Genomic DNA, 13,985 nt, shown 5'->3' with positions numbered 1-13,985 from the left:
GCCGCCCATTAGCAGCCGAGCACCCGTCCCTCATGCTTTGCTGACGCCGTAGCAGGGCCTAGTGGCTTTAGCAGGGCACACGCCTGGTTTAGCGGCAGGGCCACCTGCGATTTACGAGTGGAGCGCGCCGCATCAGCAGCAGCCCCGCTGGGGTCCCCCCCTCCCCCTTCCTCCCGCCCCCCCGAAGCCCGAACCATTGGATCCATGGATTGGGTTTTACCTACGCACCCGCATTCTCGCACGCACCGGCAAGCGAGTTGGGAAGAAGCGCTGGCCGTCGCCCACTCGCTCCCACTGGCGCGGCCCTTTTGCCCGCCACGGGGCGCCTTGAGGCCCCCCTCAGCTGGCTGGCCTCCGTCTGACGAGGTTCTCTCTCTCGTCTGCCCCCTTGTCTCTGCTGTCTCCCGAGTCTCGCTCTCTCTTCACGCCTGTAGGCATCTCACTCTGCTGCCGCCACTACGTAGTGGCTTCGTAGGAACCACGCTTCCGCCCCAGTCCAGCCCAGCCCAGCCCGTCCAGTCGTCCCCCCCCCCCCCGGCTGGTTCGTTTCGCTCACTCGCTCATTCATCTACCCGGGCGGCCCTCCTTCAATTCTCTCACCTCCCCCCCCGTCTGCCCTTCCATCCCGTCTATCCCGCCCATCTCTTTCATCTCTCGCTGCATCGCATCGTCAAGGGCCCGCAGACCATCGCCATCGCGCTCGGGGGACAACCGCGGCCGCGCGCGTCTCATGGCCATCCAGCGTTGAGAAGCGCCAGATTCCGCGGCAATTGGGACCTGCGCTGCCTCCGCCAGGCTTCGCATCCCAGGACCTGCTCGCCTCGCCGCCTCGCTTCTGGCCGCCGGCCCCCGCGCAGAGTCCCGTCTCTGCGCCCCGACCGCACCGCACCGCAGACGCAATCGAGTTCCTCAACGTGGTCCGACAGATTCCTCGATTTCCCCTTGACGACGCCAACGGACGGCGGCGACTTCGAACGGCCTATCCGCCGACAACGTCTTTTTTGCTGCAGCCCCGCCTCCAACGGGCTGCCCCCGTATGACCTCGTAGGCAGGCCAAAACGCTTTTGCTGTCGCCCGCTCGCCCGCCAACGCCACCACCAACGGCCCCCTCTTGGTCCCGCCACGGGCTCTCAACCCAATTCGCGACGCCGTCCCCCAAATCTCTCGCCATCATGTCCGCGGAAATGTCAGAAGACGAAGCAGGACCGCTGTCGGTTGGCGACTGGCAGCTCCCCGATGCCCCGTCTCCAGCCGACAGCATCAAGTCCGACACGGAACTCGACACTGCAGATCCCAACGCGCCATCGCAGCCCATTCAGAAGCGACGTCGGGTCACGCGCGCCTGCGATGAATGCCGTCGCAAGAAGATCAAGTGCGACGGAAAGCAGCCCTGCACGCACTGTTCCGTCTATAGTTATGGTAGGTCAAGACGCCCTCGATGCGCGACTTGTCGGCTTTTTGGCCCGCGCATCTCGTGGCGGATGCTGACATGACGCGCCCCCTCGCTCTAGAATGCACATACGACAAGCCCTCCAACCGCAGGAGAAATCCCGCACCGCAGTATATCGAGGCCCTCGAGAGCCGCCTTCAGCGTGCCGAGACGCTCCTGCGCAAGTTCATGCCGGACGTCGACCTCGCCGATCCGAACCTCGATCCCGCAATTCAGCAAGAGTTCCACAACCGCGAACATGCTCGCGCGACCTCCGCCAAGATGCGAGCCGTGGCCGGGGAGCTGGATCCCAACGATGCCAAACTCACCACCATGATCGATTCCATTGGCCAGTTGGACCTCGACGACAAGGGCGGCTGGGATTTTCACGGGACATCGTCTGGTGCCGTGTTTTTGAGGAGAATGAAGGACCACTTTCGCGGCATGATGGGACCGGCGTCAAAAGCCCCATTCCTGCCAAGGCCTGAGCGGCCGGCGGGTCTGGTCGCCCTCGACTCGCCCTCCCCCGGCGGCACGCCCTTTTCGACGCTGTCACAGTATCCAGATCTGCCACCAAAGGACGTGACTCGCAAGCTATGCTACTACTCGCTGAGCTGCGCCACGTGTCTCGTCCGCATTATCCACGTCCCTTCCTTTTACGAACGGTTCGACCAAGTGTACGGCCGCCCGATAGAGAGCCTGAACCAAGAGGATACGCATTTCATGGGCCTGATATATGCCGTCATCGCGCTCGGGTGCATGTACGACACTCTGGACGACGCCAAGCCTGAGAGCGGGGCGTATAAGCTGGCCATTGACGAAGGGTACGTGAGACTGCGCTCTTCCGCAAAAGACCATACTAACCTGGCCGTAGGCTCAAGTATTACAAGGCTGCCAGAGCTCTGCTGCAAGACCTCGCCGAGTGTCGCGATATAGTGTCATTGCAGGCACTGCTTTTCATGATTCTCTTCCTACAAGCCACCTCCAACTTGAGTGCATGCTACGCCTTCGTGGGCGTTGCTCTGCGGTCCGCCCTGCGCATCGGCCTTCACCGGAACCTCCAGCATGAAAAGATCGGCGCCATTGAGCAGGAAGTCCGAAAGAGAGTGTTTTATGTGATTCGACAAATGGACATTTACGTCTCGACCATGCTCGGCTTCCCGCTTCTACTCAACATTGACGATGTCGACCAACCATACCCGAGCGAGATTGATGACGAATACATCACCAACTCGGGCATCATCCCCCCACCCCCGGGGACGCCATCATTCTTCGAAGCCTTCAACGCGCAGACCCGTCTGATGGAAGTCTTGGGGAAAATCACGAAATACGTCTACCCGCTGCACGGCCAGGGCCAACCGATGCTCAAGGGAGACAAGCCTGCGCCCACATACGTCATCAGCTACGCCCGTATCAAGGAGATCGAGACGGATCTCCAAGGCTGGTTCGAGAGGCTTCCCGAGATGTGGCGGCCCAGCCCTGATGGCCCCATTGAAGTTGTCCGGTGAGTCTCCCTATATACCTGTGCAGTGAAGTTCATGAGTTGACAATGTTTCCAGGGTCCGTCATCTGCTTCGGTTTGCGTACGCACACGTGCAGCTTGTGCTGTACCGGCCATTTCTTCACTACATCTCTCCCCGCCTCATTCAGGCAAACAAGGTTGACGAGCTGTCATACGCATGCGCCGCCGCCGCCATCAGCGTGTCGCGCAACATTGTTCACATTGGCCTTGAGATCCGGAAGCAACGGGTTCTCAGCGGGCCGTACTGGTTCATGCTCTACACGGAATTCTTTGCCGTCATTTCACTCGTGTTCTATGTCCTGGAAAACCCAGATAAGCCTGGTTCGGCCGAGGTGCTGGCTGATGCTCGCGCGGGACGGCAGATGATTGCCGACCTGGCAGACAAGAGCATGTCGGCCGACCGGGTTACGAAAGCCCTCAAGGTATGCAACCTCTCACTTCGGCGCACTTGGGCCTGACTAACGTGCCACAGCCCCTCTTCGACCAGTTGCCGGACCGGCTGGACCAGGTCCGTTCGCGCCCGATACCGACGAAAAAGAGATCGGCGGCGGCGGCCAAGTCTGGATCCTCTGGCCAGCCGCAGCGACCCGGGCTCAATCCCGGCATGGCTGTGGGAACGCCAGATTTTCTGCGGCAACGCACGAGCAGCTTCGCGGGCGTGCCCTACACAGCGTCGACAGCGCGAGGCTCGGTCGACAGCATGGTTCAAGACGCGAGCTTCGAGTCGAGCTTCACGGCGAGCATGCATGATATTATCCCCATGGACCTGTCGTCGCGTGCCACGCCAGACTCGACGAGCACGGGCAGCTCGAACCGGCACCAGTTCCAGACGCCGACGTTAGGCGCCCAGGGCCTGCACAACCCGGTCAACAAGCTGGACGCACTCATGTTCCCGTCGGAGGACCCGTTTGCGTACCCAAACCAGCCGATGATGGAGCTCGGGTTCCAGCCCAAGGCAGACGGGCCGTCGGTGACAATGGCGGCTCCGGGACCCGACCCGACCTTCTTCTTTGGCGGGTCGCTGGACGACGTTGGCGAACAGCTCTTGGGCCAGCCGCCGCCATACATGATGCAGCAGCAGCAGCAGCAGCAGCAGCAACAGCAGCAGCACCTGGGGCTCATGGGCAACGCTTATAACCCGCACAATATGCTCGCGATGCACGCACCGCAACACCAACCGCAGCCGGCGGTGCAGCAGCAGCAGCAGCAGCGACCTCCGGTGCAGCACCACAGCGGCGGAGTGGGGGGCTTCTTCTCGAGCTTCCGACGGGCGCGGGCAGACCGACAGCAGGAGCGGCAGATCGAGCAGATGTTTACGCAGCAGGGCATGCAGCCCGACTGGGGGAGTTTCTTTGGTTCCGGACGGGGCGGATTTCAAGGGATGTGAACGGCCAGATGACCACGTGATACCCATCTTTATATTTCCCTTTATATCTCGACACTTACGGCTCTTTGGAGGTGTTTTTGGTTCATTGGGCGGGAGGAGCAGCCAGCCTAGGGTCTACGATGACGTCCTTTCACGTCTTATTTGCAGGAGTTTTTTTCGACGCTACGGGCTTACAGGGACATACACATACACGAAGGCTACGGGGTATGGAAGCTTTCTGGACATGCAAGAGTTGGACACGAGGACGTGGGCGAGTGTACATGGGCAGGGTCGAGGGCGGACCGCCGCTCTGGCAAGGACGACCATGATGGTGATGGTCGCTGCGGGGTCGGATAGTATGTAGCTTTTGCATGCAAGTGTACATACTGAGCCTAATACAGTATACTGTGAAGGCGAGGAGCTGGTTATCGCGCTGTGCCTGTGGATATCCGTGGTGTCTCGGTGAGAGCCTGGGAAGCCGATTGACGCGGCTCGGTCCCGGCGCGGCCCACGTTTGTCTGCGATGCAGGGCGCCGTCCCCATGGGGTCGGGTTTACTTTGTCAATCTTTGCCCCGTGACTGCCTGCCAGGGCTCCACCATCTTGGGTACGTGTGTACGAAGACGGGATGGGCGCGGCGACGGTGCGTGGACTACCGGAATACCTAGGTAGGTAAGGTGATGGTGGTCGGCTGGCTGGAGGGAACTTGCACGTTGGCACAGGTGTACCGTGTGGGGTGAAGGTGAGTTTCGGGAAGGCCAAGGGCGCGACGATTATGAGCTTTTTTTTTTTTTTAATAAAAAGCTGGAGGGACACTTTCTTTTGTTTTTCCTCCCCTCTCATCAAAGGGGAATAGGCGGTACGTACGTGTATGGAGGGATGAGTTCACTTTTGGGTGTTCGTGCAGGTGTGTTGTGTGTCTCGGGACGTCGGCACATGGGTAGCCACGTAGGAAAGGCGGTGGTAGCCAGGTAAGGTAGTCTCGGTCGGGGATATGGGCTGGTTGTCCGGGCGGCTGGCTGGTGGTTGTCGGCGACGCTTTTTTGGCCGGCGTCGGTGCCGACGTGAGAAAAGGAAAGAAAAGAAGGGGGGGCGTGGGACTGAGCCGGTGCGGTGCACGGGTGGCGTGGCGGCAAGCTATGTGCTAAAATAGTAGGTGTGCTTGCGTGGCAGGCATAAAGTACCTACTAACCTACCTGACTTGTAAGTAACCTGTGTCGTTTAGTTGCTATTGCGTTTCCGTCGGAGCGGACGCTGGAGCGAGGCAGTCTGCCGGGAGGGGTTGTGTTGTGTTTGGGAGGATTGGCAAAGAGTGTGGAGGAGGAGGAGGGGTCTGGGAAAGAGAAGGGTTCCTGAGCCGTGAGCAGCCCTCGCAAGTCAATGGCTATAGTGCAAGAACATGAGGGGGTGCGGGGGAGCTGCTGTCACTCGTCGTCTGGCTTCAACCAAGGCCATATGGGCTAAGACGCTACGTTACTACCTTGATTCTCTTGGGGCGTTGGGCAACTAAGCAAGCAAGTATCCATACCATAGAGAACAGAACGTACATGTATCGTGCATATATCGTGGCCCTCTGGGAAAGAAAAGGGATAAGGCCTTTGCTGCGCTAGGATGCGCTGCAGCGGCGCTCATTGTGTACGTACAGTAACTACAGCGGAGTGCAGTGAGCGAGCTGATGAGCGAGCGGGGGCGGGCCGGAGACCAGAGCCAGGGCAGGCGCTAAAGACCCGCGCACCTACCGGAATAGGAAGTCTGTTTCTGGTGATAACCTATACGGACGTCTTTCGACGTCGACTGATGACTCTCCACCACTCCCGTCTCACTATTGTCATCACAAACATCATACTCATCACCCTGGCGCCCGCGTCGCACACAAATTCCTCGATACCAGAAATCATTCAAGAGGAGCCTGTTGCCGTCTTCTCACACGGCACGGCGTTGCGTGAGAGCTCTCGAGTGGTGTTTGACTGCGATTACTCTACACAGCGGGCTAGCAACCACTCCACACCTACCCCTGACGGTGCAAAGTGTCATCACCTCCATCATCGTCATCGTCGCCATAGCTGCCGTTGCAGCGCACGCCAGGAATCCTCATCATGGCCGCCGCTGAGCTCGACTACGACCTCATTCTAGAGCATGAGTTTGACGCGCTGTACGTTCCGTGCCGTCCTTCTAGTCCCACAACTTGCGCAATATGAACTGACTGACCTGGCCAGCTGCCTCGACGTGATGCCCAGGAGTGCCGCCAATAACAGCTCCTCCACCAAGCCCGTCAAGTATCCTGGTGAGCCTCGCCATCGCCCCCAACAAGTACACAAACAAGCACACGCTGACAGATCCAACTCCCATCCCCGTACAAGCCAAGCTCCATGCCCGTCGTGTTGCCACCGAGCTTGGCTGCGATTCGGGGCTCGTCTACCTGCCGGGCATGCCCGAGCGACCTCTCGAGGACTCGGATCAGCCGCAGCAGTTTCGCCAACGCCGATAGTCAGTTCTCCCTTCACATCGCCTTGGCCTCTCCCACCTGTGCCCGGATCCCTTGCTGAGCCCTGAGATAACCAATTCGTTCCATCAGCTTCCTATACGTGGCCGGTGCTAACTTCCCCGACTGCCACGTCACGTACGACATCGCCGCCGACCGCCTCATTCTCTGGATCCCCTACGTCGAGCCGCGCGAGGTGCTATGGTACGGCTCCAAGCCCTCCGCCGCCGAGTGCATGCGCCGCTACGACATCGATGAGGCCCGCTATGTGAGCCAGCTACCCAAGTATCTCTCGCTCTGGACCTCGGCGCACCGCGGCCGCACCCTCTTTGCCCTCCACGCCGACCAGACGCCGGCGGTCGAAAGCGGCATTATCGACCCCGATACCAGGATCGACGCATCGCTGCTACGCCCAGCCATGGACCGCGCGCGCGTCATCAAGACCGACTACGAGGTGGCTATGGTGCGCCGCGCCAACGACGTCTCCAGTGCCGGCCACCGCAAGGTCGCCCAGCTGCTGCTGCGCCTTGCCACGGAGCGCGACGTTGAGGCTGTCTTCGCCGCCGTCTGCACCGCCCGCGGCGCCCGCGACATGGCCTACCCCGTCATCGCCGGCGCCGGCGAGAACGGCTCCATCCTGCACTACGGCGAAAACGACCAGCCTCTCACCGGCAAGCAGACCATGGTTCTCGACGCCGGCTGCGAGTGGCACGGATATGCCAGCGACGTTACCCGCACCCTGCCCATCCCTGGTTCCTGGACGCCTCGCGCCGCCGCCATCCACGCCATCGTCGAGAGCATGCAGGACCAGTGCATCGCCGGCGTCCGTCCCGGTGCCCGCTTCGACCACCTCCACATGCTCGCCGAGGACGTGGCCGTCGACGGCTTGCTGCGCCTCGGCATCCTGCGCGGCGACCGCGACGACATTGCCCGCGCCGGTACCATCGCCGCCTTCTTCCCCCACTACCTCGGCCACCACGTCGGCCTCGAAGTCCACGACGTCTCGGGCGACCTGCCAATTGCCGCTGCTGCCCAGGGCCTCGGCCGCGGCCTCGGTCTCGACGGAGGGAAGCGAGCCATGGTCACCCCCCGGGACTCGGTCCGCATGCGCGCCGACAAGACCGCCGGGGCGAACGGCGTCGAGTCATCGACGTCGTCGCGGACGCGGGGCCAGCAGGAGCTGCTGCCCAACATGATTGTGACGGTTGAGCCGGGCATGTGAGTTGGCCCCTTTATTTACTTCTTCGCTCACACTACCCTCCAACTTCACTTCTTTTTCGTTTTTATTACGAACACAGTCGTGCGTGACACGGCATGGTAGATGGAAACCATCATCGTGGAGAGCATCTATGTATGCATGTGCCATGGTCGCTGACGTGCTCACGCGCAGCTACTTTTGCCGCTCGTACCTCGAGGGCTACTATCTCGACGACCCCGTGCACTCGCGCTTCATCGACGCCGACGTGCTCGAGAGCTACTACCCTGTCGGTGGCGTGCGCATCGAGGACTGCATCCTGGTGACGCGCGACGGCTACGAGAACCTGACGACGGCGCCCAAGGGCCGCGAGCTGCTCGACGTGATCAACGGGCGGGCCTAGGCAGGCCGGCAGGCAGGCAGCGCGCTGGACAAACCCAAGCAGACGATTCGAGTCGCGCCCTGCTTGGCCGAAAGATTTCAAGGATTTAGCAGAAGCGGGGATCTATTCATGCGCTTTGGTCTTTTGCATTCATATACCCGTCTCATAGCCCCCAGAGCCTGCGACGAAGAGTCTTGGATATAGTACTTGGCACGTCCATGGGGACGGAAACGCAGATGTAGACGCACTACCCGAACCCTCAGCCTAGCTCTAGTCGATGTACCAGACCTGCCCGTCGGGCGTCTCCCTCATGAACGTCGCGTGCGACAGCACCTTGGGGACGAGCACCCACAGGTACTCGTCAAGGTCCGGCCCGATGTAGTCCCTCGCCGTCTGCACCACCTCTGGGTGCTCAGCCAGCGCCTCCGCCACGAGCGCCTTGAGGAGGTCGCGCACGCGCCTCGACGCCGCCTCCCACGGGCTGCCGCCGTCGTCTGGGTCCTCGCCCTCAGCCGTGCTCCCTTCGTCCCCCTTCTGTCTGTTCACGACCTTGTCCTTGTCGTTGCCCGTGTCCCCGTCTCCGTCCTTGGCCTTGGCCTTAGTGTTGTCCCCCTTGTTTTCACTGGTGGAGGAGCACTTGGAAGGCTGCGCCAGCGGGGGCGGCCCCAGGGCAACAAGCTCCCTCGTCGCCGGGTGCGCCGCCGCGCGGTCCGCCACGCCCTGTAGCACGTCCATCATGTGCGCCTCAGCGTCGGAGAGGGGCGACATGAGGATGGCGCGCTCGCGGCGGGCCTTGAGCGGAGGAGGAGAAGGATCAGCACCAACGTGATGCATCGGGGCGGTCTTGCTGGTGCTGGTGATCATCGTTGTCGGCAAATCGAGCGCCGCCAAGTCGGCATCGTCCAACTCGTCCGCCTGCACGAGGCAGCACGTGCACACCTCCTGATTGAGTAGGGGCGAGGCTTGCGGGTCGTAGACGATGGCGCAGCGGCCCGTCGCGATGGCCCGCTGCAGCGGCTGCCCGACGCGCGTATCGTGCTCGACGCGCTGCTCTCGTGTCCACCTGCCAAGCTTTCTCGAGCGGTACCAGTCCATGATGCGCACCCAACGTCTCCCTCCACTGCCGCTGCCGCCGTCGTCATCCCGCTGCAGCAGCACCTGGTCCTCATACCTATGGATGAGCTCGGGCCAGGGGTCGAGCGGCAGGCCGGGCGCGCGCGGACAGGGCACGAGGCGGCATCCGCGGAGCCTGACGCGCAGGCCGAGCGGCGTGGGCGTGCCGAGCGCGTCCGGGTCGCCGTCTTTCTCCCTGACGAAGCGCACGACGCGCTCGTCGATGCCGAGGACGGGATCGCGCACGGATGAGCCGAGCAGGGTGCGCGGGGCCCAGCGCCAGCCCGGCACGTCGAGCGGCTCCTCGAGGAAGAAGAGGAGGCGGACGGGGATGCCCGCTGTGCCGCCGCCGCCGCCGCCGCCGCCGCCGCCGCTGTTGCCGTCGTCATCGCCGGTAGCGGGCAAGCGCGCGAGTTGCTCCCATACGCGCGCCATGCGGTCCTGATGCGACGTGGGCTCGGCGATGCGGCGCGTGTCGAGGTCCATGAGGGTGGCGATGCAGAGCGGCTCGTCGGCGGCGACGGACACGGTGCGGAAGTGCAGAGCGCGCTGCAGGTGGACCAGGTCCGTGGGACTCTTGTTAAAGAGCACGGCGCCGGCACTGTCGCGCTTGGGGCTGAGAGACTGGAGCTGGTTGAACTTGGAGAGTGTCAGCAACAGAGCGAGGGGCAGCCACGGGCACGACGACTGTGGTGGCGATGGACGGGGCCAAAGACGTCGAGGAAGAGACGCCCCAGGTGGGCATCGGACGAACTACACTCACCTCGCTCATGACATCCTGCCAGATGCGCATGTACCGCGCGTCGGTGCGACCAATGATAAACAGGTCCTGCAACAGGGCCAGGAAGTTGACGGCGCGGTCCGCGAACTGGACGAAGAGGCTCTGCGCGAGCGCGCCCTCTATCGTCCCGTCAGCGACGACCATCTACCCGGATAAGAAGCACGATGGAAAAGACAACCACTCACCCTGCAGCGTCCATAGACGGCGCATCCAGGGCGAGGCGCCGATGGTACGGAGCAGCAGCTCGGCCGGGTGGACGCCAACCGAGGGAAAAGCGGCGAGCGCCTTGTCGAGGACGAGAACATGTGTGGCGTTCCGGTAGACGTCGGCGATGCGCTGCAACGCGAGGAGCTTTCCATTGAGCTCTATAGGGCAGCAGAATGTGTCAATCCAGATGCGGTAAGGCTGAGCGTTTGCCGACGCCGACGAGGAGTCGCGAATGCCTGCGGAATCGTCGGCGGAGGGCGAGGACGAGGACAAGGACTCGCGCACGTCTTGCTCGAGTGCCGCAACGAGACGAGAGATGCGCTCAACCTGGCATCTCGGCAGCGAGTTGAGGCGCGGATTGCCGAGACCGTCGGCCCAGACCTGATAGAGCAAGATGGGGTCAGTGGGTGTGATTGGGGAGCATATAAGTCGGGGAGTGTTGAGGAGGATGCCTCAGGGCGGGCAGCTTCAACTCTCAGTGCGGACCATGCCGGCACTCACATGAGAATAGGCAACGTAGGGAACGCCAGACGTCCACGGCTCAACAGACAGCCGCAGCTGGCCCTGGCCGCCATCGCCATGGCCATGGCCATCGCCGACATGCCTCGTTAGGCGCAGCACCGGAAACGAGTCCGTCTCGCGCAGCACCCGCACAATGTCCGCCTCGCAGACCTCGATGTGCGCGCAGCCGCAGCCTTCCTGCGCATGCGACGGCCTGTACGTGCCCAAGTCCATCTGGAAGGCTTTGCACGCGTGCTCTGAGCACCCGCCGTGATCATGGCCGGACGACGACGACGACGACGACGACGAATCTTGGCCCTGACCGACCGCCCGCCGACGCAGCCTGCTCGCATAGTGCATGGTAAAGGCGCCCTGGAACTGCGCGCGCACCTTGTCCACCTCGCTGGGGCACCAGCCGCGCGCGAGCATGCCGGCCTCGACGGCGCCGCCCGCTCGCACGTAGTCCCGGAACCAGTTGAGGCCGACGACGGTCGGCAGCGGCGTGGGCGGGCGCGACAGCGACGCGGCCATGAAGATGCCCGTCGTGAGCATCTCGCCCAGCGCGACGATGGAGTGCCGAACCGCGTCGCGCACGTTCTCCTGGATCGAGTGCAACGTCACGACGGCATACCGTAGCGAGTCGCTCAAGTCCACTAGCCGCGCCATCTTGTCGGGCGCGAGGTCGAGCCGCTGGTGGAAGAGCTCGCCGGCCTCCTCCTGCAGGAGCACGACACCAGTGATGTACTTGCCGCCTCTGGTGTTGTTGTCGTCGTCGGCGTCTTGAACGTCTTGGCCGTCTCTCACGAGGACCACGTCGTACAGCTCTGCAATCTCTGTCCGCGCCGTCTCCTCGTCCACAAGCCGCGTCCCCGATGCCGTCTCGTTGAGCCCAAGAACCTCGGCCACGAGGCCAAAGAAGAGCCACGTCTGCAGAAACGGCTCGAGCTCGGCCTGCGGTGTCGGGTAGAGGTTCTCAGAGTAGAGCACGTCGGTGGCCACCTCGGCCCCGGGCGTGTCCCGCAGGCTCACCGGCACGAGGCCGGCGCGGCTCTTGCGCACAGCGTAGCTGCGAAACGGCCCTCCGTCCCAGTGCTCGACGCACACGTAGGGGCACGCCGGCGTTGGCGCCGCGGGATCCTCGGGCAGGCAGAAGAGATCCATGGCGAGCGCTTTGCTGCGTCGCAGCCGGCCAGGTAAGAGGCGGGCCGCACCACGATATAATACTTGGCCCAACGTCCCATTTGATGTGCCGCAGTGCCGAGGACGCGGTCAGTCGTGACAGCGGAGGGTTGGTCCGCCTCAGCTGAGGCACATCCGGCACACCTCTTCATGCAGCACAAGAGTCCAGGCTCTGATGGTGGGGCGGCTTGCGCCATATGCCGCATATCCGTCTAGGCTGCTGGAATTGACACGAGTATCAGAGCGTCGTCCGGTACTGTACAATTTGTCACCAGTCGTGACTCTCCACGAGGAGATCCCGCCCAACGGGTCGGACCTGTAGATGACACTCGGCGGGTAGGACAAGTGGCCGGTTGGCTATGCTCCCGACGCTGATCCGAGGCTCGTTGATATCCTCTGCTTGCCACGGCCTTGCCTCGCTCGCCCATCCGCAGCTCGACGGCCTCGGGTCATGACAACGACTTGTCCTTGGACGCACGCGCTGCCTCCTCCTCCTCCTCCTCCGCGATCCGCGCGTCGCACACGCCAGGAAAGTCGCACGCGCAGCCAATGCCGGCGCCCCTCTTAACGCTGCGCATGGTGATGGAATACCTCCCCGTCCGGGCGACGGTGCGGCCGGCCACGACGTCCGTTTTCCGCGCCCTAATGCCATGCGTGTAGCCGTACCTAGCAGGGCCCATCATAAGCAGCAGCGACCGCGGCGGAAGAAACAGCTCCATCTCGTCGCCCGCCGCGTCCTCTGCGTCGTCTCCTGCATCGGACGCTTCTGGAGCCGTGGTCGGCAGCGGCGAAGTCGTCGTCGAGGTCTCCCTCTCCTCCTTCTCGTTGGGTTTGGAGGCGGCTAGGGACCGCTTGGGGAGCCGCATCCGCCGCGCATCCCGCGCGCCGCACCGGCGAAACTTGATGGGCACGGCGCTCCCCAGCGAGAGGCTGTACAGGGCCTCGCCGAACAGAGAGTGCGTGTCGACGTGCGGCGGGATACCGGCCCCCGGGGGGTAGTACTGCACGGTGAACTGGTCTGGCAGCCCGTCGCCGCGGACCGGCAGCCGCGCGAGGATGTCGTCCATGTAGCCCGGCAGCGGTGTGAAGACGGTCTCGGACGCGCCAAAGGTGGTGTAGTCGAAGTGGAAGCCAAAGTGCTGGCTGAGGCGCTTCTTGGATGCCGCCTCCGTGGCTGCTGCTGCTGTTGTTGCTGCTAATGATGATGGCCGGTGGTCCTCGTGAAAGGCGGATATGATGGCGGCCTCTTGCTCGGGGCTGATGAAGTCGTGGATGAGCGTCAGTCCATTGTCCCATTTCTGGACCCGCGGGGGCTCGGCGGCGGCGGCGGCGGCGGCGGCGGCAACAGCCGGCATGTCTTGCGCGCAACGCCAGTGCAGCGCTGCTGCTGCAATATGGATAGAATTCGAATAAGATGAGTGTTGAAACCGAGTTTGGCCAGCAGGTGCCGATTTTGTCCAGGACACCCACTAACGTTACCTTGGTACTTTAGTAACTTTAGGGACTGCGGCAAAGTGGGCCAGCCAGCCCTCCATGGACCACCTAGAATCAGACAGGAGAATAAGTTGGCGGAATCGCGCCTGCGAGGAGGTGCCAGACCCGACTCATCGTCCACTTAGTAATGAAGCTCGGCGACCACCCCCTAACCAGCTGCTTTTCCTGTGTCTATACAGTTTCGAGGTTAGTAGCTGTTGTTTCGAACGAGATGCCGTCTCGACAAGGGTTGTCAAGTCGCCCGCGGAAGCCTTTGCTCCCGTCGTCACTCGACACAGGCACAGCCTTCATGATCTAAGGCCGCTCGCATCTCGATGTGATGTACTACCTTATTA

The 13,985-nt window shown here is 62.5% G+C and overlaps 4 protein-coding genes across 6 annotated transcripts; 2 read left to right on the top strand and 2 right to left on the bottom strand.

The window, feature by feature from the left end:
* The first annotated feature begins 530 nt into the window (after window positions 1-530).
* Window positions 531-4,733, top strand: GIN1 (Gypsy retrotransposon integrase-like protein 1). 2 transcript variants are annotated; one of them, XM_047983827.1, is made up of 5 exons: window positions 531-1,419; window positions 1,512-2,253; window positions 2,304-2,933; window positions 2,989-3,373; window positions 3,424-4,733. In XM_047983827.1, the coding sequence occupies exons 1-5, from the start codon at window positions 1,173-1,175 to the stop codon at window positions 4,336-4,338; spliced, it is 2,919 nt and encodes a 972-aa protein (XP_047839799.1). In that variant the 5' UTR covers window positions 531-1,172; the 3' UTR covers window positions 4,339-4,733. The 2 variants fall into 2 exon arrangements, with proteins under 2 accessions (XP_047839799.1, XP_047839800.1); XM_047983828.1 differs by having other exon boundaries at window positions 1,397-2,253.
* A 1,396-nt stretch (window positions 4,734-6,129) lies between these two features.
* JDV02_002757 (Xaa-Pro dipeptidase) lies at window positions 6,130-8,659 on the top strand. 2 transcript variants are annotated; one of them, XM_047983825.1, is made up of 5 exons: window positions 6,130-6,468; window positions 6,533-6,600; window positions 6,677-6,803; window positions 6,892-8,016; window positions 8,189-8,659. In XM_047983825.1, the coding sequence occupies exons 1-5, from the start codon at window positions 6,413-6,415 to the stop codon at window positions 8,394-8,396; spliced, it is 1,584 nt and encodes a 527-aa protein (XP_047839797.1). In that variant the 5' UTR covers window positions 6,130-6,412; the 3' UTR covers window positions 8,397-8,659. The 2 variants fall into 2 exon arrangements, with proteins under 2 accessions (XP_047839797.1, XP_047839798.1); XM_047983826.1 differs by lacking the exons at window positions 6,130-6,468; window positions 6,533-6,600; window positions 6,677-6,803 and having other exon boundaries at window positions 6,808-8,016.
* JDV02_002756 (uncharacterized protein) lies at window positions 8,646-12,138 on the bottom strand (the record flags this gene model as incomplete). The annotated part of the gene is made up of 4 exons (XM_047983824.1): window positions 8,646-10,127; window positions 10,252-10,388; window positions 10,455-10,857; window positions 10,978-12,138. 4 exons carry the CDS (start codon window positions 12,136-12,138, stop codon window positions 8,646-8,648), a joined length of 3,183 nt encoding a protein of 1,060 aa, XP_047839796.1.
* A 467-nt stretch (window positions 12,139-12,605) lies between these two features.
* On the bottom strand, window positions 12,606-13,511 carry JDV02_002755 (tRNA (carboxymethyluridine(34)-5-O)-methyltransferase; the record flags this gene model as incomplete). The annotated part of the gene is made up of 1 exon (XM_047983823.1): window positions 12,606-13,511. One exon carries the CDS (start codon window positions 13,509-13,511, stop codon window positions 12,606-12,608), a length of 906 nt encoding a protein of 301 aa, XP_047839795.1.
* Window positions 13,512-13,985: the final 474 nt, after the last annotated feature.

This window comes from Purpureocillium takamizusanense, chromosome 2, assembly GCF_022605165.1.
Source record: "Purpureocillium takamizusanense chromosome 2, complete sequence".
Lineage (NCBI taxonomy): Eukaryota > Fungi > Ascomycota > Sordariomycetes > Hypocreales > Ophiocordycipitaceae > Purpureocillium > Purpureocillium takamizusanense.
Note: the sequence above shows the minus strand (reverse complement) of the source record. Positions and strands in the feature narration are given on the sequence as shown.